The sequence below is a fragment of the Macrobrachium rosenbergii genome, chromosome 14 (genome assembly GCF_040412425.1).
Source record: "Macrobrachium rosenbergii isolate ZJJX-2024 chromosome 14, ASM4041242v1, whole genome shotgun sequence".
In the NCBI taxonomy this organism is placed as follows: Eukaryota; Metazoa; Arthropoda; class Malacostraca; order Decapoda; family Palaemonidae; genus Macrobrachium; species Macrobrachium rosenbergii.
Genome location: NC_089754.1, coordinates 11,015,303 through 11,037,802, shown reverse-complemented (window position 1 = coordinate 11,037,802; position 22,500 = coordinate 11,015,303). Strand labels below are relative to the sequence as shown.

Below are 22,500 nucleotides of genomic sequence, written 5' to 3'. Positions count from 1 at the left end.
CTTTGGTACCTATATCGTGCCCCACATTATTTTTATTTAATATATATTTTTTATGGCTGATCCCCCAAGTGTTTCTCAAGTCACCTTTAAATTATGTAGAAGGCACAAATTTCAAATTCCTATCGCATGGAAAGGAATATTGATTATAATTGGGCATACTGCTCTATTCCTATTTATCGTATTCCAGTGTCGATGGGGTGAGTATTTTGAAGAATTTTTGAAAATCGAAGCGTGATGCAACAGTGGAAAAGGTTAATGCAATTTTGAAAATGCTTGTGGCTGGAATTGGTAAAGATGCTATACAATTAACATTTTTAGGATTAACGCAAGATAATTGGCAATCCTTGCTGTGAAACGGGAATAGCCTCATTTCTTGAATTATATGTTCACATGTGATAATGTAAAAAATACACTCTACGAATACTTCTTATAAGAAAAAGAAGAGTTTTCTCCTTTATAACAACGGTTCTCATTTATTCTGCACTAACCGCAAAACTGTTAGTCGTAGTATTGGATTAGGCCATCTCAGGTCTCTCAGTTTAACTGCGATAGTTAATAAACTTGTGTGTCGAGCCTGTAACACTAGCTGTAAATATCTTATTCTTTCTCAATCCTCACCAGACGAACGTATTCCTGACATTCTCCTCAAGTCAACCAGTCATGTCGTTTCTATATTTTTTGTTTGTTTGGTTGTTCTCTAGAAGAAAAATGTAGTCTCCCAGAAGCCTTCACAAACGTCAGTTTGAAGTACATGTCATGTAACGTAAAGGAAATTTGTGACCACAACTGAATATAGTGGAATCTGAAATAGCGTACCGGGGAAAATCATTCGTATGTTGGAGAATTAATGGGTTACAAGCCCTGGTTTCTCAGTACAACCCCACCTGTCCTTTTCTGGCACCAAATCAAGAGAAAAGAGGAAGGATGAGCGCTGGGTTCGTATTCTGGAATTTTAACTAAAAAAGTTATCAAACCTTGCAGTAGACCTTGTGTCGCTTGTGAGCGGCAGAGGGGCACAATGTTTCCTGTATTACGCATATTATCGCATGCAAAATCAGAAAGTGTACTCAGCGAAATCTGTTTAAATTTGCTCTATTCTTGCACTGTCAGACCAGTCAAATTACGAAGAAAGAACTCAGTAACAAAGCATTCGCAACGAAATATTCAGTCGTTTTCTCTCTCTCTCTCTCTCTCTCTCTCTCTCTCTCTCTCTACACACACACACACACACACACACACACACACACACACATATATATATATATATATATATATATATATATATATATATATATATATATATATATATATAGAGATCCAAACACACACATATACATTAATATATATATATATATATATATATAGATATATATATATATATATATATATATAGATCCATACATGCGTATATATATATATATATATATATATATATATATATATATATATATATATATATATATATATATATATATATAATGTATATATATAGAATATATACATACATAGAATATATATTGCTCAGTTTTTCGTGAAATTCAAGCATTCCGAAGTTGAAAACATTAAACTGGATTTTCACTTACGATGCCAACATATAGGATCCCAGTTTTAACTTTTTGTTTCTGGGATACCCTACGGTTTCAATAGGTTATTTTCCTTTATATTGCCAATGCCAACATTTTCCTTAGATATATTTTATTATAGTGATGAATTTGATACAGTTGTCTGTCTGAACTATTCAATTACTCACGAATTACAGCATTTCTTTACTGACCATGGTGACAATTTTTATTTTATTTATTTACTGGTTACCACGCAAACTGCATTAAGTTGAATGTGATTGCAAATAAATAATTATTCTAATTAATATCATTACTTGAACCGTACCAACATGAAATATGGTTAAGATAGCAATTGTTCACATAGTAGACGCTCTGAACAGTAATTTTATTTTTTGAATATTTTGGCAAAAAGGAAGGGAATTGCGCAGAATATATGAGAAAATCATTTATTTAGTTGTGAATATCCGGTATTTGCATTTATTTCTATCACCAAATTGGGCTTAAGATATAAAATACTGTAACTTCGTAGGCAGAACACGCAGTTTTTGAGGGAAAATTTTCTTCTGTTATTTACTTTATTTTTACCTTTTAGTAGCACTTTCATCGGTAGTAGTTGAGCGTAAAATTCAAATGCAACCGTACCCTCTGAATTAACGTAACTTTCATGAGGACAGGGTGCGAAGGTGATGAATTCTTGTGATACTCAGCGCAGTAAATAGCTGAAGGAGAGGGTGACGCCGTTACACCCGATTAGTCACACCTGGGCGATTCTCTTGAAAGCATTTGAGAGGAGGTCCGGAGATCAATAACAGCTTAATGAATGGAAAATGTTTCGACGAAAATAAGGACCTACGACGCAGGAGAAAAATATGAATATTTTTTTCCGTGTTTATTTCTATTTTCGCTGTGTCTTGTCTTTGAAGAAAACTAACTCAAAGGAATTCGATTTCTTTTTAGAGCAAAAGTTAAACTTTCGTTTCCAATATTTATACTAAGTCCGTCTTTAGCCCTGAATTTTTTCGTAAATAAGAACAAGGAAATGAACAAAAAACGTAGAAAGGTGATAGAATTTGAAATGGTTGGAAATACGCAAGTTAAGAATAAAGAAAATAGCTTCCCTATATTTCATGTTGCATGTCAGCATTGCCAATTAAAACGTTGGTACTAGACTGCCCATTGGAAATGGCATCAAATTTATTGGGACAAATTGTGTTGGAAAATTGTTATTTTTGTGATCCGCTCGGTCGTGAATTAATTCCTAGTCAAGCGGATACGATTGTAAAAGTGGAATTTTGTATTTCATATAAGCACTAGTCAGCGAGCATCTCGTAAGTTATGGTGCATGGAAAAGTTACAATTCAAATGCTTCTGGTTATGGGAATGATTCAGGTTAATGGAAGCGCCCAAGATTTATAATTCATCATTCTTTAAACCGTTAGAAGTTCTGAAGCGATCTTGATGCATCCATTTTCATTAGACGCCCCTAGCACACTATTTTCCGAGGCAGGTTTAATCTCCTCCCTAGAGGCCAAGTCAGACTCATTTCGCTTCTACTCCACATCTTCATATTCAACGACCAGTCACAATCCACTTCTGATAACTTTACTTTTATTGTCCGATCTTACCCTTCGTGACTGTATCGAAGATGTAGACCCTTTTCCTGGGATAATAATTTTGGGATAAATCATTAGATAATGCTGAAGTACAAAATATTTATATAACCTACAATGGTGGTCATTCCCTTAAGTAGTTGTGGTAGCATTTGAAAACGAAGGTCTCTTGCATTACTGTATCTATTATCTCTTGGATAAAGCAGAACTCACTCGAAATCCTTGGCGAACTGCAATTCGGATAATGATGTTTGTTTCTCATAACTTTAATTGCTGAATAAGGAAGGGAGACCTTTATCTCATAGCTGTTTATTGATTAACTAGTGGAACAATGCTGTCAAGTGACGATGATACAGGAGAGGGTTCAAGCCCTCAGGTTCAAACTAAGGTATCCTCTTTCCGCAAACGTGTTTGGGAGCCAGTGGCTAGAGGCCCGGAAGACAACACGCCTAAACTAAACGTAGAACTTAATACCATTGTACTGTAGCTACATACATAAGAAAAGTATATGGATACACTTTCCGTTTTGTGGTATAGAGATATTAGTTTTTCTCAGATGTAATGCTTCTGTTATAGAGAAGCTGAATGTGAAATTAATTTATTACCGCCTGACATCACTAGTGTAAACGATGTATACCAACACTGCAAAATAGCAAAGGAAACATACGCGTTTCTCTTTTTGTAAGGCCCAGCGTTGATTGTGATGTTTTTGAAAACCTATCCTAACCAGTGACTGTTAAAAAGCAAAGCTTGTAATGTAGTAAAACGGTTGTGCAGTTAATTCTGTAACTTTTTTCACGGTCGAAAATTGAACATTGTACTAATTAACCATGTTAATGCTATTTGCAATCGTGTCACAGGTAGTTGCTGCTTGTTTAATATGTAATATAATATATATATATATATATATATATATATATATATATATATATATATATATATATATATATATATACATACATGTGTATACATATACTTTATATAAGAAAATCATTTACAGTATATATATATATATATACATATATATAAACATGTATATATATATGCATGTATTATATACAGTATATATATACTGTATATAATATATACAAATACAGTATATATATATATATATATATATATATATATATATATATATATATATATATATATATATATGTATGTATGTATGTATGAAGTACTAATCTGCATTACCTTTTGATATCGAATTCACTTCACCTTGGGAATAACTTACACCCAAAGGAAATAATATATAAGAGCATCTGCCCCGCTTGGCTGGCGAAGATGAACTTATCTTACATAATTACCTTTGGGAACAAGTTTCCAAGGTAGATGGTTTTGATATAATTGGTTATTTATAAGATGTGAGATTATAAAGATATCGTAGTGAATTACTGACAAAACTGGTCCCAGTATATGAGAAAATTTTTTTTACAAATACACGACATTGACGTTATTTCTATATTAATATTTCATTTTATGTAGTCAGTTTAACAACTTTTCCCCTAAATTACTCTGATGGGAATTGAGAGGTGCCGCGATATTTGAAGCAAATGACGCACCAATCAGAAGTGGCGTTTGTCTAATATTTAGCCCCAAATCGAATGTGGTTAATGAGCTGCCGTCTGTTTACCTTTTAGTATATGGTGGCTCCTAACTATATTTGGCATCAGATTATATTTATGATAAGTCATGCTGAGAATCATGTGAATACCGTAATGGAAAATGCGGTAGGCACGCAATTGATATCTCATCAAACAATATGCGTAATGACGTAGAATTTCACAGGTTATCTGCAATCAGTGTATGCGAGGAGCGTTGTATCCAAATGCAAAGACATTTAGTTTGCAGGGGTACATAACCCACCCTCTTATTATAAAGTAACCTAACATAAGATATTGACATAAGATGTTGAGAAAGACCTTAAAAGGGCATTGTCCGTAAAGCCTAAAACTTTCGATTGTCAAACCAGAAAATGACAGATCCACAGAGCGCGGAATCCCTTGAACGGCATCTAAGGTTCCTCTGAACAGTCCCCCAGACTCCAAGGGTTATGAGTCAACTTGAGCTTAAGTGATTGCACATATCCTTGTAGCTACTCAAGGGGAGAAGACATCAAAGAAATCCCATTGTCTCTCTTTATGTATCTCCAGCTGGGGGTAATTGCTGTCCCTTTCTCTAATGGCAAAGAAAGTCTCATCAGTGACGCTGTTAGAGATAAAAAGATTATAAATGTTTTCTTCATCTGAACATTCTGTTTTTCTTACTGAGGAATGGGAATGACAGTAGATTCTTAATTTAAGTTTACTTCGCAATGTTATTATATATATATAAAACTGCATAAAACATGTGCAGATTGAAGTGGGATATGAACTAAAACAGAAATGGTACAGGGGGCTAATGGTGTATTAGTAAGGCAGGCGTTAAATCGCAATTCATTTATGTACAGATAAACTGCGAGCAACATTTGAATGCATATTTCATATGGACTGCTCATTATGACAATAAAAAAGTTTCTAACATAATAAAGTAATAAACTACTCTTTACTCATGTGGTATTATATTATATATGGTTCAGTTTTCGACACTGAGTGTGCTAATTTTAAATCGATGAACTATGTCGTGTGGCCTTGTAAATCTAAATCTGAAAGCCAAAACAATTTGAGTACAGATTTTGCTTTCATCTAAATTATAGTACTGCCATGTTCGTTGACTTTAGCCTTCATGTGATTACGCAGAGGATATTTATTTTCTAAATAAGGGGTGAAATGCTAGACTGCTTGTTATTCATTTATCCATATAACTGGTCATCTATACACGCTCAAACACAACTCTCACACACACACACATATATATAATATATATATATATATATATATATATATATATATATATATATATATATATATATTGTGTGTATATATATATATATATATATATATATATATATATATATATATATATATATATATATATATATATATATATATATATATATTATAACTCATTTATATATCATCTTGTGCAAATATGGTGTATAATTTGAAGGAAAACTCCACGTAGGATAGCAAACCAGCTAATCAATCAATTTCTCGGTTAATGGTCTTTTTCCAGAACCTTTTCCTTCTCTTCAGAGGCTGATGTTAAGGAAAGTGAAACCTCTCCTATTAATGCGATTCCTACTACCGTTCACCCTCTCTCTCTCTCTCTCTCTCTCTCTCTCTCTCTCAGGACATCTTTAGTTCTGATGACATTTTCTTTCGTTTCTAAATATTCCATCTGTAATAAAGGTACCCTTGGCCTAAATATCACAAGTTCTTGTCTTCTAGGATATTTTAAATACTCATATTCTTTTACAAATAAGTGATAAGTACAACTTTTATGAATATCTGTATATTACTTCCATGGCGCTATAGTGGTCTATAATGTTTGCCTTTTAGTTGCTACTTCGTTATCACGGTGGCTAATGTACAGCTCCCATACCAATAGGTAAATAATGATTTGCCTCTCTTTTTTTTTCACCAGATATTTTGAACACACTCTGCCGTTCCTTCCTGCCAAAGAACGTGTCTGCCATCATCTACACGACCAACGACGAGTCTTTCGGCCGCAACACGGCCTCTGCCCAATACTTCTTACAACTAGCGGGGTACCTCGGTATCCCAGTCATTGCCTGGAACGCGGACAACTCAGGCTTGGAACAGGTGAGTACCAAGTGGATGCAATTCTTTACTTCTCTAACGCTGCCCTTCCTAATAATTGTTTTATTCTATTGAAATTAATTCAAACTTTTATGCTAAAATCTCATCTCTGCTCATTGTTTCGTAAGGTGAAATCGTTTTAGTCAGTTGGAATGAAGGAAAACGCTTCATTTAAAACGTTCGTTTTGCCTTTTTTTTTTTTTATTCTTACTACTTTGTCCTCGTTTTATCTTCGGAATGGCTTTTATATTGACTAGTATTGTCAGAAGATGTACACTTTGAAGGCACTGAGGATACTACGATAAAACCTGATGTATCCTGCTGAGTATACTTTGAATATGGTTTATAACTTAAATATGTTTCAACTATTCTTCCGGGTCCCATTTCGTAATATTTGACTAATAAATGAAAAAAAAATCGATAAATAAATATACTCCACTAGCTTCAGATGGTAATATGTTTTTAGGATTCGGTAAATCGTGCCAGTTTGTGGATTCTCGGAGTTGATGCGGAATGGAGGATCAATGAAATTTTAGGAGGAATATTTTAGTGTCGGGGTGTCACTAGTACTTAAGAGAAGGAACCTGATGATTTGGGTTAACCTCAAAAAAAAAAAAAAAAAAAAAAAAATAATAATAATAATAATAATAAATTATATGAATTTTAAAAATGCACTCGAAACGGGGAATGGGAGACTGAGGTTGACATGGAGTTTCAAAGATAATATTTTCGATTTCATGGGAGCTGTAAGGGAAAAAAAATGAATTTCATCGGTGAAAATTTAAACGAAATGTAACATAACAACACTTTATCTTCTTTTACACTTTTAGCATGTCTGATTATTGAGACAAGAACTGGGTTATTCTTACTACTTTGTCCTCGTTAGATATGTTGGAAAAAGTTAGATACAGTTGAAATAGTGTAAAAATAATCTGAGTACAGTATGCAGTTCCTTCGAACCTTATTACATTAGTCTTTGGACATCTACCGCCCGAAAGAAGTAATGAAACAGAAGCATAAAATATATCTATCTATCTGTCTATCTATCTATCGATCTATCTATCTATCTATCTATCTATATAGATAGATAAATAGATAATGATGGAGTAACAAGAATATACAGTACATATGTTACGGTAAGATTGTGAAACCAGGGATTTCACGAAATCCCTGAAATTTTCAAGGAATCCTTGAAATCACCAATTCACTTAGGAACATTTGATCCCCGAGGGGCTAGTACTACACACGGCGGAATAGTGATTAATCTGCACTTTCGTCGTGTTTATTACTAGCCCCTAGGGGATCAGGTGTGTTTCTCCGTGTTTAGCACTAGCCCCTCGGGGATCAAATGTCCCTAATTGACTTGGTGATATCACGAATTCCCTGAAAACTCCTCTGAAAACTTAAGGGATTTCGTGAAATCCCTGTTTTCACAGTCTGACACACACACACACACACACACACACACACACATATATATATATATGTGTGTGTGTGTGTGTGTGTGCGAGAGAGAGAGAGAGAGAGAGAGAGAGAGAGAGAGAGAGAGAGAGAGAGAGAGAGAAAACGATGTTTGTCGTCAACGTATGTTGCCTGCGGGTTATTCCATCCTCTTTAATGAACCAGGCAGCTTTGTAGAGCTGTTGCATAGTAGTACGTTGCAGGAGGACAAAGCTCTGATATTTTCTCCCACTGTCCACGTGCTATTTTATCTCGTTTCTAAACTAATTAGGTCATTTTGCTTCATTCTGTCTTTAGACATGAAATACTAAGATGGAAAATTCTTGTAATTTTGGTCCCTCAACATAATGTGGTATCTCCTTGTCTCTTCAATAAAAGGTCTTTATAATGCTACCTTCAAACTTCATTTTATATTTCAGTTTTTTACATAAAAATACTGATTTGCGTTTTTTCATACTTACATCAAAATTTCTCTTTCAAAATATCTCCTGTGTTTTTAATAAAAAAAAATATGATTGATATATTAGACTTAATTTTGCGTCTTTCTTCTCTTTAACAATTCTGTATTATTTTATTCTGTTACATATAATTTGTTTACATTTTCTTCTTTACAAAGGTTCTTCTGGAATAAAGCTTCTTAATATAAGTTTCTACCTCTTTTTTCCAAAATCGGGATTCGGATGGATTTTAGCTTTTTATCACTCGGTTATACCGTTAATCTCTGGTCTAATGATTATTCTGTATTTTTCTCTTTGTAAAAATATTTATCAAGTATTTTTACAAAGAGAGAAATATGTATTCCTTTGTCAGTAGTTTGTATTTCGTTTCTCTCTTATCTTACTAGCGTTGTTTCTCTTTCCACTTCTTGTCAATTTGCCGGATTAACATTAGATTTGATCTCGCATCTTTTTGAATTAAATATTTGTATACCTTTTCATCGTTAACATTATTTCCCATCACTTTCTTTGTAAAAATTCCTCATGTATGAATGCGTTGATCCAGTTGGTGATCAGTATGCTGAAAAATAACGTTCAGCCTGAGGTATATCTGTATGCTTAACGACGTCCTTCCCAACAATGAAGTATCTTATAAATTGAATAAATTCCAGCTTAAAATGAATCTATATGCTTAACAAAAAACTTCCAGTCACAGGAGGATGTGTAAATTGAATTATTAGCTTTCAGTCGGCAAATCAAATAACTTTAAGTCACATTTGTATGCAAATCTTCATTCAGATAATGATCCCTAGGCTCAAAAAAATAATTTCCAGCCAGAGAACTACCTGGATGGTGAACAAAAATAACTTCCAGCTACAAGATAGTTATGTATAGTGAACACTAAACGTTCAGCCATAGAAGGCTCGGTAAGCTGAAAATATAACTTTCAGAAATTAAAAAAGAAACAAGAATCCATTATGCCGAACAAAACTCAGCAACTTCTAACCAAAGAAATACGCATATACAAAATAAATAACTTTTGCCTGTATGCTGAACAATTTATTTGCATCCATAAGAAATATCCCCTTGCTGATCAAACAGCTTCTAGTTGGAGAAGTGCTTTATGTCAAACAAATAACTTCTAGACGCAGGACGGTTTGTATACTGAACAGAAAACTCTGTCAGGGAGGATCTGTATACTGAAGGAAGAACCTCTGTCCAGAGAAAGGTCTGTATACCGAACAAATAATGTGCGGTGGAGAAAGATCCGTACAAATAACAAACAACGTATAATTAGAGAGGGATCTGTTTGCTGAACAAATAACTTTAAGCTGGAGAAGTATCTGAACAATGAACAAGTAATTTCCAGGAGAAGTATCAGTAACCTGAATAAGAAACTTCCAGAAGTATCAGTAACCTGAACAAGTAACTTCTAGGAGAGGTATCACTAACCTGAACAAGTAACTTCCAGGAGAAGTGTCACTGACCTGAACAAGTAACTTCCAGGAGAAATATCATTAACCTGAACAAGTAACTTCCAGGAGAAGTATCACTGACCTGGACAAGTAACTTCCAGGAGAAATATCATTACCCTGAACAATTAACTTCCAGGAGAAGTATCACTACCTGAACAAGTAGCTTCCAGAAGTATCACTAACCTGAACAAACAACTTCCAGCTGGAGAAGAATCTGTATACTGGACAAATACCTTTAGCCCAAGAGGCATTTGTAAGCTCAACTGCTACCTCAAATCGGGGAGAGATTTGTATGCAGGATACATACCTTGCAGCTAATGAAGTATCTATAGATTTAAAAAATAACTTATAGCTGGAGAAGCATCTACATTTAAAAAAAAAACTTACAAAATTATCAGTATGCTGAACAAATAATTTCCTGAAAGAAATGCATGTGTGCTAAACAAATAACTCCATGAAAGAAATGCATCTGTGTGCTAAACAAATAACTTCCAGCCAAAGCAGGAGTTGTAGGCTGAACAAATAACTTCCAGTCAGAATCGCATCTGTGTGCTGAACAAATAACTTCCGGCTGGAGAAGGACCTGTCTGCAGAACTCAATTTTGCCTTCATCTTTCTGTTTCGGGGTTTCAGGAATCATATGTTTTTTTTTTTTTTTTGCGCGTCAGTAATTTGTTAATAATTTTTTGCATGAGTATACACTATCAAATTTTTTGTTGTAATGCTAAGGAATGGGCAAAAAATTCGATGGTCTAATTTTGGTCCATGAAGACCAGTTATTTAACATGTCTCCTGACGACATTCAAATTCTTGATTATTTTATTTTAGATTCCTTTTTTTCCGCCAGCTCTGGACTAAATTATTTTTTTAAGTGTTCTTCAGTATCGACCTTGGAAATAATAAAGAAATCTTTATTATAACTAATATTTGCAAATACTTAAGTCTGTTTATCTGTATTCCTTATATTTCCCTAAAATTAAACTGATGAAAAATCTGAATCCGACGAATCTGCTTTAAAAATTGATTCTTAGTGATTTCTTCTTAAAAACGTCAAATTCAGATGAATTTTATTGAAATATGTATATTTAATGAACGTGTCCAATAAATTAAATTTGCTGAATCACCGCATTAACAAGATTTTTAAAATTTTACATTGTTTACTTCATTTTAATTCACTGCTCATTTGGTTTTTGCAATATTTGTTTCCGTTATTCCAAAAAGTCTTCCTTCAGTGGATCCAGGTCTTAATCTTACCGTCAGCTAAATCTGACATTCCAAATAATAAGCTTCATTAAAATCGATGACGGGACATGGATCCGAATTTCTCTCGTCTCCAAAAGCTTTTTGATTGGTGGATGACCCACATTGGAAATTTCACCAAAATCTCACTAGAATTTTTTAAGTAAAATAGTGAATGCGCTCAGAAATACTCGACATGACATATACAAAGAAAGAATTTCACGACAAAATTAAAAAAAGGGAAAACAGAAAAACTGATGTTAGTTGACGCTGGGGAAGGGGGCATGTTCTACGAATACTCTGGCGTAATGAGTGGAATATTACTCATATCTTCATAGTGCGAGGATAATCCAATTGTAGGTATATGCTCATTTACCTGGAATTTCATGTGCTTGCTCTTCATCAGAAAGGTGATTGTATTCATTATCCAAGTGGGAGGGTCTACATTGTTATTGTTAACTTACAATTACGCGGAAGTGAACCCGTCAGTGTGTATGCAAAGGCCACGCGGCAGATAAATGATTTTATAGGAATGAAAAATAAAGGTACATATGCAAACACATATTACTGCGTGTATGTTCAGTATACATTAACATTAACGGACTAGACAGATAGACTTACAGCTACAAAAAAAAAAAAACTCACTGACACAACCAGACATAATCCCCACCCATATATATATATATATATATATATATATATATATATATATATATATATATATATATATATAAAAATTTGTATCTGTATATATGTATACACAGACATACATATATATATATATATATATATATATATATATATATATATATATATATATATATATATATATATATATATATATGAAAAACGTAAAATGTGTAAAAAAATAAAATAAAAAAATGTTCAACAGTTTCGTCCGCCGGTGAACCTCTTCTTGGAGCGTTTATTAAGGAAAAAATATACATTTTCCATTTTTCCTGTTTGGAATACAATTGATATATATATATATATATATATATATATATAAATATATATATATATATATATATTATATATATATGTATATTATATATATATAAAAAAATGTGTATATTATATATATATATAAATATATATATATATATATATATATATATATATATATATTATTTTCTGTTAAAACAGAATTCCATCTCATATGGGGTGCCCATAAAAACACCATGAAAACAGTTTTTCCGAGATGTAACGCTGTAAAATCTGCCCTCTTTGATGATTTTATGAGCAACCTTTATTATATATATATATATATATATATATATATATATATATATATATATATATATATATATATATATATATATATATATTATATATAATTTCCAGATCAAGGCAGTTTAATGCATCTTGCATACAAATAAAATAATCAGGCACTTCATAGTTTACAAAAGAAGAAGAAAAATAAGAGGTCCGTATGGGATTTTGGGTTCGGCTCCCATATGAAATAAAAGTCGTTATTATTGCCCAAAGACAGAGGAGTTTTCGTTTTGAAATCCTTTTGTGTTTGCGCTCTTTCTTGTTCATCTGTGATTCAGTTCAACGAAGGCATTCTGGCATGTCATATTAGATAACGGCACATTGTTTCGGTATTCATGGTTAATGAATATATAATGTACTTTTCAGTCCAACAACAGCATTTTCGGAATATGGAATGCTTTTCTAGCCTTGACGTTTACATTTGATTCAGATAACTTGAAATATTGTCGTTTAGGGCCTCTGGTTTGTTTATATATACATTTCTAAGATCACATAGAATTTCTTCCATTCCTTTTGCAAAAGTGCAATATCTTTGGATAACCATGCAAGAGAATTAATAGGTCAAGCAAAGAACAAAAAACTGTATCTTGTTTTGACAAAAAAGAAATCAAAACTTAAATAAGTTATGCGCTTTTATTTTTTCATAAAGATAATAAAAAAGTAATGTAAGTCCTAGGAAAGAGAAAATTGTAATAAAAAAAAAGTGATGTAAATCATATGAAAGAGAAAATTACAATTTGATATTGTTTGCAACCTCTGTAATGGAGCATAAAAAGTCCACATTCCAATATTTACCAGACGATAATGAAAATTTCATGACAGGGTTTAATTGAAGACTTGTGTTGTCCTTATGTTATTCTTAGTATTACCCTGTTTGTATACATGTGTGTGTATGTGTATATGTATATATATATATATATATATATATATATATATATATATATATATATATATATATATATATATATATATTTATATAAATTTATATAAATGTTCTTGTGTTTTGTGTTTGTGTATGTCTGAATGCTGACAGGTGACTCACCTCTAGGCTGTTGTCTCACTGTAATATGAACCTTCGTCTACATACATCTGTTGCAAAGGTTGAGTCTCTAATCCTCGTTTTTCAGTTCCCCTCATATTTCTGCTCAGAAACAGGAAAAGTAATCTTCAAACCCAAGAGACGACTTGAAATCTATGGTTACCTATAAATGGGAAATTTGTGAATAACGATGAAAAATACGATGAAATTAAAATTTTAACCAATTGAATTAATTAGAGAAGAATTATAGTTTTCAAATCTCTCTCTCTCTCTCTCTCTCTCTCTCTCTCTCTCTCTCTCTCTCTCTCTCTCTCTCTCTCTCTCTCTCCCCTTGTTTACACTCAATTTCTTATACCTGTTGGAAGTTTTAATACTAATGTGTTGGATCAAAGAAATGTTTTCGATTTGGCTTAAACTTTATAACTCTCTTTAAATAGCTTTTCACCAACAGCAGGGAGTCGACAACAACACATTTAAAGTTTTAGAACTTCCAGCATCATTGTTTAGATAAAATTAGCTATTAAACCCAAATATAAGATGTACATTTTGACTCTCTCTCTCTCTCTCTCTCTCTCTCTCTCTCTCTCTCTCTCTCTCTCTCTCTCTCTCTCTCTCTCTCTCTCTAAGGTATAATAGAAAAGGTGATGCGATATCTAATGATACAGTTAATACCTGGGGATAAATTTAAATGCGCCACTGTAATAAAATTCTACAAGGGTATTTTTTTCCGGAAACTTAATTTATGGAGAATAGACGTTTTGTAAAACCATTTTTTTTTTTTCTAAAGTATTAGCCTACAAGAATTTATTTCCGTATTGTTTGACTAGATAATAGATTATATTCCTTAATATTTCCTGTACAGATCTTTCTGGCATGCCTCTGTATATCTGTGCCTGGGTTACAACGAATCATTGCAGTTAATTTTCGTACTTTCCGAGTATTCCTTTTCATTCTATTCTTAATCTTGATCTTTCCGCCTTGTAGTTGGCTGTGCCCCAGAGGACTCATCGTTCTTTCTGGGTTGTAGTTGGTCGTTCCCCAGGGGCTCATCGTTTCCTACAACTTGTCAGTCTCCATGGCGTACTTCTTACTTTTGTTTGGTTGGTCATGTGTGGTTAGTCTGTGCGCGCGCGATTTAGGGTTATGTACAAACAGTCTCGTCGGCTTGTGCGCATACTTGTGCGCATGCGTATTTTGCTCAAGGCTTCTTTTATGAGTGAATACCAAAAAGGAAAATAATAATGCAGCAGCAGATGAATTGATTTAATGTTGGAGGGCTGTTTAACCCTCTCGCGCGAAGTTATCTTACACAAATTACTCCTTTAATTATTTTCCCCACGCTCATTTGCCAATTTCTTTAGTTATAAAGAAGCAAACTGCATCGTTAATCACGTATCTAGTTTTGGTCTTGTCTCTTTTGCCAAAAAAGAATCTTTGGCTTCTTATAATTTCCCTTTGCTATCCGTGTTGCACATTCTCATTATCTTGCACTGTTTAATTTGAAAATGGGGTGAATTTTTGTGCCTGATGCAACATTAAAAAAACAGACATCCCAAAAGCAACGAATTTAAATTGCTTATTCACGTGCATTCACAACCGGAATAAACAAATTAATGCTGTTGCAAGAGAATTCTGGAGCAGCTAATGGCTGAAAGCATTGCGTGTTGTAACATATAAATGTTGAAGTGCTCTCAGAGACCGTGATATACATATCTCCATTAAGTGGATAATTCATTAACGTTTGAAGTTGGTAATTTGTTTCGGATGGCAGTCGTGGAACAACTCATTAATAGTGTTGATAAACGCTTATCCTCTATCTACTCAGAAATTTATACTTTGCTTGCTAAATTCCAATGCAGTGGAATCCAGACTTTCTGAAACGACACTAAATTAAGGATGCTTTAATATGATTTTGTCGGACCTGTGTAGAAATTTAATTCTCATGACACGTTACTTTCTCTGGAGTTTTTTGGCTCTGATTTGTTTGGCCTCATCTTTCCTTGCAGGAAGGTCTATAGACTTTTTGTAAACATTTTACAGTAATAAACGGTAGCGTCAAAGGGCTCTATGCTGTGTTGAGACCTAAGTACAAATCTTTTAATTTCCAGTGTATTAGTTAGTTTGGTTTTGCTTGGAGATTATATATATATATATATATATATATATATATATATATATATATATATATATATATATATATATATATATATATATATATATATATATATATATATATATATATATAAAGTAGGAGGCCTGTTCTTAAAAAGCTGAGCTGTTATTCGGTGGCTCGTGGAACAGAGAAATTAAGATGTCTAGCATTATCGGTTATCAATAAAGAAAGTTTGGCGTATTAGCAGCAGTATACAAAGTTACATTTCAGAGCCTTCACAAAATTTCCAAGAGGAAAAGGAAATACACTGATGACGTCAAGCACGGGGTTTACTTTGATATCAGATTAGGAGAGATAAAAGCATCGCCCTTTTGCGTTAAGGACTGGCGTCCCTGACGGCTAGCTTTGCCTCAAAAAGTGAAACTACGTTCCCCTTGTCTGTGTACGTCTGGTTCCTTCGATTTCAAATCTGAGTCGCGTTAGCCCTTACCATGTTATTTGCCCCTTTATTTTTTCAGTGGGTTACTGTACAGGAGGTTAATTCTCTCTCTCTCTCTCTCTCTCTCTCTCTCTCTCTCTCTCTCTCTCTCTCTCTCTCTCTCTCTCTGGTTCGTAAATATAAGGAGAAGAAAAACTGTTACAACTGAAAACGAATTTTTTTTTATCGTTTGAAAAAAGGATGGTCTTCAAATCACGTAAGAAATAAGGCAGACCACCAGTAATTTTTTCTGCATTCATCATACATGCAATCAATTGAAAGACCTGGGTTCGATCCTGATGTGAGTCAGAAATTTATTTCTGTTCCACCCGTGATTGTGTGTTGATTATCTCTCTTATCTCTCTCTCTCTCTCTCTCTCTCTCTCTCTCTCTCTCTCTCTCTCTCTCTATATATATATATATATATAGATATATATATATATACATATATATATATATATATATATATATGTATATATATATATATATATATATATATATATATATATATATATATATATATATATATATATATATATACACACACACACATAAAGTGCACACACTCACACGTGCGGATGTGTGTGTGTAGATATGGATACATATATGCACAATATATTAGAGGAAATTACAGGTGGTCAGTGTAACTCCTTATGTGATTTGAAGACTATCCATTTTTTTCCAACGTTGATAAAGATTTAGAGTTTAGTGATGGAATAGTTATTATCTCCGTCTTCGTAAATTTATGGAGAAGTAGTTTTGTCGCCTGGGACTCGGACTGTCCAGCTTCATGATAAGTTAAATGTAAATCTACCCACAAATAATGTGACTTGATTTTTTCCTTTCATAAACGATTTTTTCTTTCATTTCTCTACCCATCGCTTAGAAATAGATCTTTCGTGATATGGAATTTGTGCCACAAGTTCGAGTAGGAATACGGACGGAAACAGGACATATGCTTAGAAATTCTGTATTGGTGTGTACAGTAATTCCCCTTAGCAAGCAACAAAATGCAAATTGAAGGATGCACAGTGTTTACACTTGCTATTCACTTTAATGTACACGTGAACTTTAAAGCAGGGCTTGCACCAACCGCCCCCGCCAACCCAATACACACACACCCGCCCTCTCCCCTATGGCTTTGTAAGCTGTATTGAATGTAAACACTCGCTATAGACTAAGTCAACAATAATCTTGCGTTCTATGAATAGGAAGTTATTGCTATGAAAGTTAAAAAGTTGACGCTGTCTTTTCATAGACTGTTTACGGGTTTTCATTATGGCGGTTTTAAATGCTGAATAGCAAAGCAACGTATACTTCCCTCTTTTGCCTGTTATAATAATAATTTCAAAGTAAGATAGTCACTGAAATGTATGACACTGTTCTGCTATCTTTCATCGTCCCTTTTCCATTTTGGTTCATTCCTTCGAGAACGTAAATTTTATGTTTAAGAAAAAAAATCTCGTTTTAGCTCGGTTGAATTCATTAGCAATACCATACTGTTTCTTTTGCTTGTAATCAAATTTCATTCTTGTAACAATGAGAATCATTAATTGCATTAAATTTTTCACAGCAAAGAAAAACAAAGATTTCACTGCTCTTTGCGGAGGCTATATTGCCTGAAGGATCAGTATTTACGATTTCTTTTGATACAGAACTGAGCATTATGACCACAAAATATTGCTTATCTCCCAACTAGGGAAACCGAAGACTGCGTCTATATATTACAGTATATTTCTAAAAGAAACCAAAGGCTTTATGTACATTTAAGAAGATCATTTCTCTGAAAAGGGAAATTGAAGACTTAATGTCCCCGAAAATGGCTTATCTCTGGAAAGAACTGTAATCCATATCGATCTACAGCTTATCAATTCGGTCCATTTTCTACCATCGGATATTGGAAATAGGACGAGGTTGTAATTTGGTCAGAACGGTTTAAGTTTAATGTGGCCATGCCAGATCCATATTCTTTACATTTAAACTGAGATTTTGGCGTATTTGTAATTATTGTATATTTTTCTCACAGATTTATAAAAATGAGTGATTCTAGGGTTTTTGAGTTTAAGGAATTCATACCGTAGTAGAACTATGACTAATACCTCTACGGGAAGAACCTTAGTGTATGCAGAACGGGTTCATGTTGTTTAAGGGACATTAACGGAAAAACATTCTTGTTAAGGACCGTACGAAATTCCCGTTGTATCATTGATGCCTGCAGTTATTTAAAAAAAAACTCTAGTTTATTAGCGTCAAGTAAAAATCGGATATAGTTTTAGAGAAACGCATTTTCTCTCTCTCTCTCTCTCTCTCTCTATATCTCTCTCTCTCTCTCTCTCTCTCTCTCTATATATATATATATATATGTGTGTGTGTGTGTGTGTATGTGTGCATATTTGTGTGTGTGTTATATGCATATTTGTAAAAGGTTATATGCATATATATATATATATATATATATATATATATATATATATATATATATATATATATATATATATATATATATATATATATATATATATATATATATATATATATATATATATATATATATATTATATATATATATTTTATTAGGAAGAGTCATGTTATTAAAGAAATATAAATTCTATTTTGGCTGTAATTCCCATACACTCTTCCGCTGGAATCAGCGGATGCTTTTCAATGCAAATCCATCTTGGAATCCATCTCAAATTTCGTTAACTGTTTTATTTCTTGTATTTGTATTCTTTTTCCTTACGTTTCTAAATAACCCAAGACGAACTAAAAGCAAAGCAATTCAATCCTCAACCATCTACATATATATTTTAAGCCTCTGACGCCGAAGCAGAAAGAGACAGTTAAAATTCATAGCTCCCCAAGTTCACTTTCTTTGCAAAGTTTCTGGGGAGAGGTTAGTAATGTGAGATATGCTTTCAAAGCTTTGGCGGCGGTAGTTTCATTGTTTCAGGAAGTTGTTGAAAGCACAGTAATTCCATGAGTCTGAGACTGTGCCAAATTCCTTGTCTTTTCATAGCTTCTGTGAAAGAGGAAATAACGTCAAACTGTTTGACTTTCACAGTTCTGAGACAGTGTCCTAGTTCCTGAAAATCTTTCTTGAGCAATTTCCATGCAGCACGGGAAATAAACATTTCCGCCGAACGGAAGTAAGTCAGATTGTGAAGTGTGAAAACGTGTGTGCAGAAGACGAGAGTCTTTTTGAACAAAAAAGGACGAGAACTGATCGGAATAAGAGGGGAAAATCCGGAAGAAAGTAGCTGATTTCGGTTGGGTTTTAGGAAATGGTTTGCTAAGAGTAGACATATAGAGGTAAACTGTTGCTGCTTATTTTGTAAGGCAATATACTGCTGAAAATTTAGGAGGACGATTGTTCATCATAATCTCAATGATAGAGAACGAGTTCCTGTTTAGATTTGAAGCAATTATACTTACTGAACCCTATTAGCTTGGGCATTTCGTTAATCCTGTTTTGGTCTATATTTCATTTGTTTTTCGTTGATGGTTATCTCCTTCAACAAGGTGGAAAGAGGTTATGCTTTCCTTATGTCCTCATTTGTGTGGTGGGCGTGTGGGTGCATTTGGCTATTGTAAAGAAATAATTATCAAGAGCGGGTGAACGGATCATGATGGAATTTGGCTGATATACCCATGGTGACCTTTTTGTTATTATCAGTTTCTTAGAAGAAATTGGCTCGGTTCAAAACTGGTTATTCGATTTTATATATATATATAATATATATATATATATATATATATATATATATATATATATATATATATATATATATATATATATATTTATATAGATTTTTTTTACCCCTTGGCCAAATATCTTAATTCCGTCATGTTTCACGTCATGTTTCACTGCCATAACAGACACTTATGAACGCAAAGATATGTCAGAAAATGTTACATTCTTAAGGTTTCTTATGCTACTTTTGTCAAAGGATTTTTTAATTTAATTCTGTTTAATAGGTCTTTATTGTGACAATCAAACACCACCTCTGCTTGTCTACTTCTCAAGGGCTGTGCAGTTGGAATATTTAAATGTTTTATGTACTGCGATTGAGGAAGTGCATTTTTAAATAAAAGTTCATTTTTACTACTACACTTTTTCGTCCTTTTCATTATCTGAAATAATACTAGAACATGTTTTATATCTTGAACAAGTGAATTCTTACACTAAACAACCATTTTTACTGACAAAAAGCATACTGAGATTTTTACATTCCAAAAAATCATGAACTCAGCTGTTGATAATGTGGGCAGGCGGTTACAAATTAATGTTCTTACTAATGATTTCTAAAAATAGTGCCATATATTTCTCAAATACGAGATCTCTGCTCATGTCCAGCCCGGGTAAACTCCTCTAATCTTTATTCCAAAGGCAAACGTCCCTTGGCTCGAATCCGTTATCCATAGGCAAACATTATGAGGACCCTTATTTGCTCTGTCGCATGAGTTTTGTCCTTTATTTATCGTCTGCTCATTTGATATTTTTCTTGGTTGCATGTATGCCTGGATTTATGTATGTATATAAAAGTGTGTATGTAATTGATGCTTAAATTTAACTCCCACAAATAAATGTGCATTCGTTGTTAATAGGTTTAACACACAAACAGGTAAACGTTTGTATGCATCCATGTACAGTATGTTGAACCAAGGCAAAAATATGTATATATGTTTGTATGTATAATGGCCTAGTTTGTGAAGAGAGAGAGAGAGAGAGAGAGAGAGAGAGAGAGAGAGAGAGAGAGAGAGAGAGAATCAATAAATTCTTGGGCTTAATGTTTTCCAAACGTAAGTTACTGCTTTCTTTACGCGCTCCAAATCTAGGAAGGCTCGGGCCTTGATTTACGTTGACTATAATTTTGCTGAAGTTCAAGACGCCCTTTCATTTCCACGTTAATAAACGTCCTTAGGCCACATGTGCGTAAGGTTGGGAATGCCTTTCTTTATTGATTCGTAATGTATTGTAATCGAAATGTGTTACCAGGTAGATGGAATAAAAATGAAAGTTTGGTAATCGTTTCCTACTGGCTTAAGCCTTTTATTTATACAGTCTTCTCCTCTCTCCCCCTTCCCCCCTTCTTCATTCACCTAAATCCAGCTCATTTTTTTTTCGCTAGGGCCCAATAAGGCCTGTGCGTGCCAGTCCTGTTGGTTTCAACATGCAAATAAACTCATAAAATACTTCAATTCATTTTGCAATTCATAACGCCCTATATTGAAGTAATGAAACCGAATGTCTGGAAAACACTTAGAGAGAACAGAAACTATTTGTTAAGCAGAGAAAAATTCTTTCAAATTTTGAAAGTCATTTGTGTGCTGCACTCCATGAAAATACAGCCAACCTGCAGAGGAGTACATCTCGGAAGCATATAATCGATTAGGTCTTCTAGTTTCAAGTATACATTTATTACGAGCTTTCCTCACCGGAAGAGATTGTTGACAACTTCACCTTCTCGAAGCTCGCCAACTAATTCATCACTAAGTAAATGTATCAGAAGCGCGGCTGGTGAGAAATGTAGTGTTGAATGCTAAGTGAGATCAATTTTTACTCGATATTCATCTTGGAAGGAGTAACGTGTTGCATTTCAGCTTTAACGAGAATCGACCAGCAAGACAAATCTACTAGTTCAGAATTGAAATATTCTCCCCATTCTGTAGTCATTCTTCGGTGATTTATTTTAACACCTCCTCTCCAAAGCGTCCACGTCGCTTTTAGAGAAAGTGAAAGTTCTTACTTGATGATTTCTGTTCTTACCACATATATAGTATGGCCTGTATGTCAAAATTCAGTTTATTCTTTATGTAACAACAGTATCCTTTAGCTAGTAGATGGGGTTGAGACCCCAGTTCAATATATAATTTGACTGACATAATAAGACCGCCTCCAGTAAATTTATTTTCTCAAAATTTTGTTATTCATCTTCTGAGGTCACGAGTATTATACTTTTGTCTGTATTGCAATACTGGTAGACGGAATCCTCTTGCATCACAAAGTAATCTGATCATCTTTTCAAATTGAGGAAAGCCATATCATGTCTGCGAGGAAGAAACAGTCAATAAGGTACTGCAGGTCACTGCTACTAACAAGACGAATGTCA

At 33.5% G+C, this 22,500-nt stretch overlaps 1 protein-coding gene across 10 annotated transcripts in view; it reads left to right on the top strand.

Moving 5' to 3' along the window:
- Nucleotides 1-22,500, top strand: part of LOC136845717 (glutamate receptor ionotropic, NMDA 2B-like) — a 1,021,158-nt gene that overhangs the window by 462,472 nt on the left and 536,186 nt on the right. For all 10 annotated transcript variants that reach the window (XM_067115918.1, XM_067115917.1, XM_067115915.1 and 7 more), the window contains exon 3: nt 6,698-6,876. In XM_067115918.1, the coding sequence (XP_066972019.1) occupies nt 6,698-6,876 (179 nt within the window). The remainder of the gene's footprint in view (nt 1-6,697; nt 6,877-22,500) is intronic.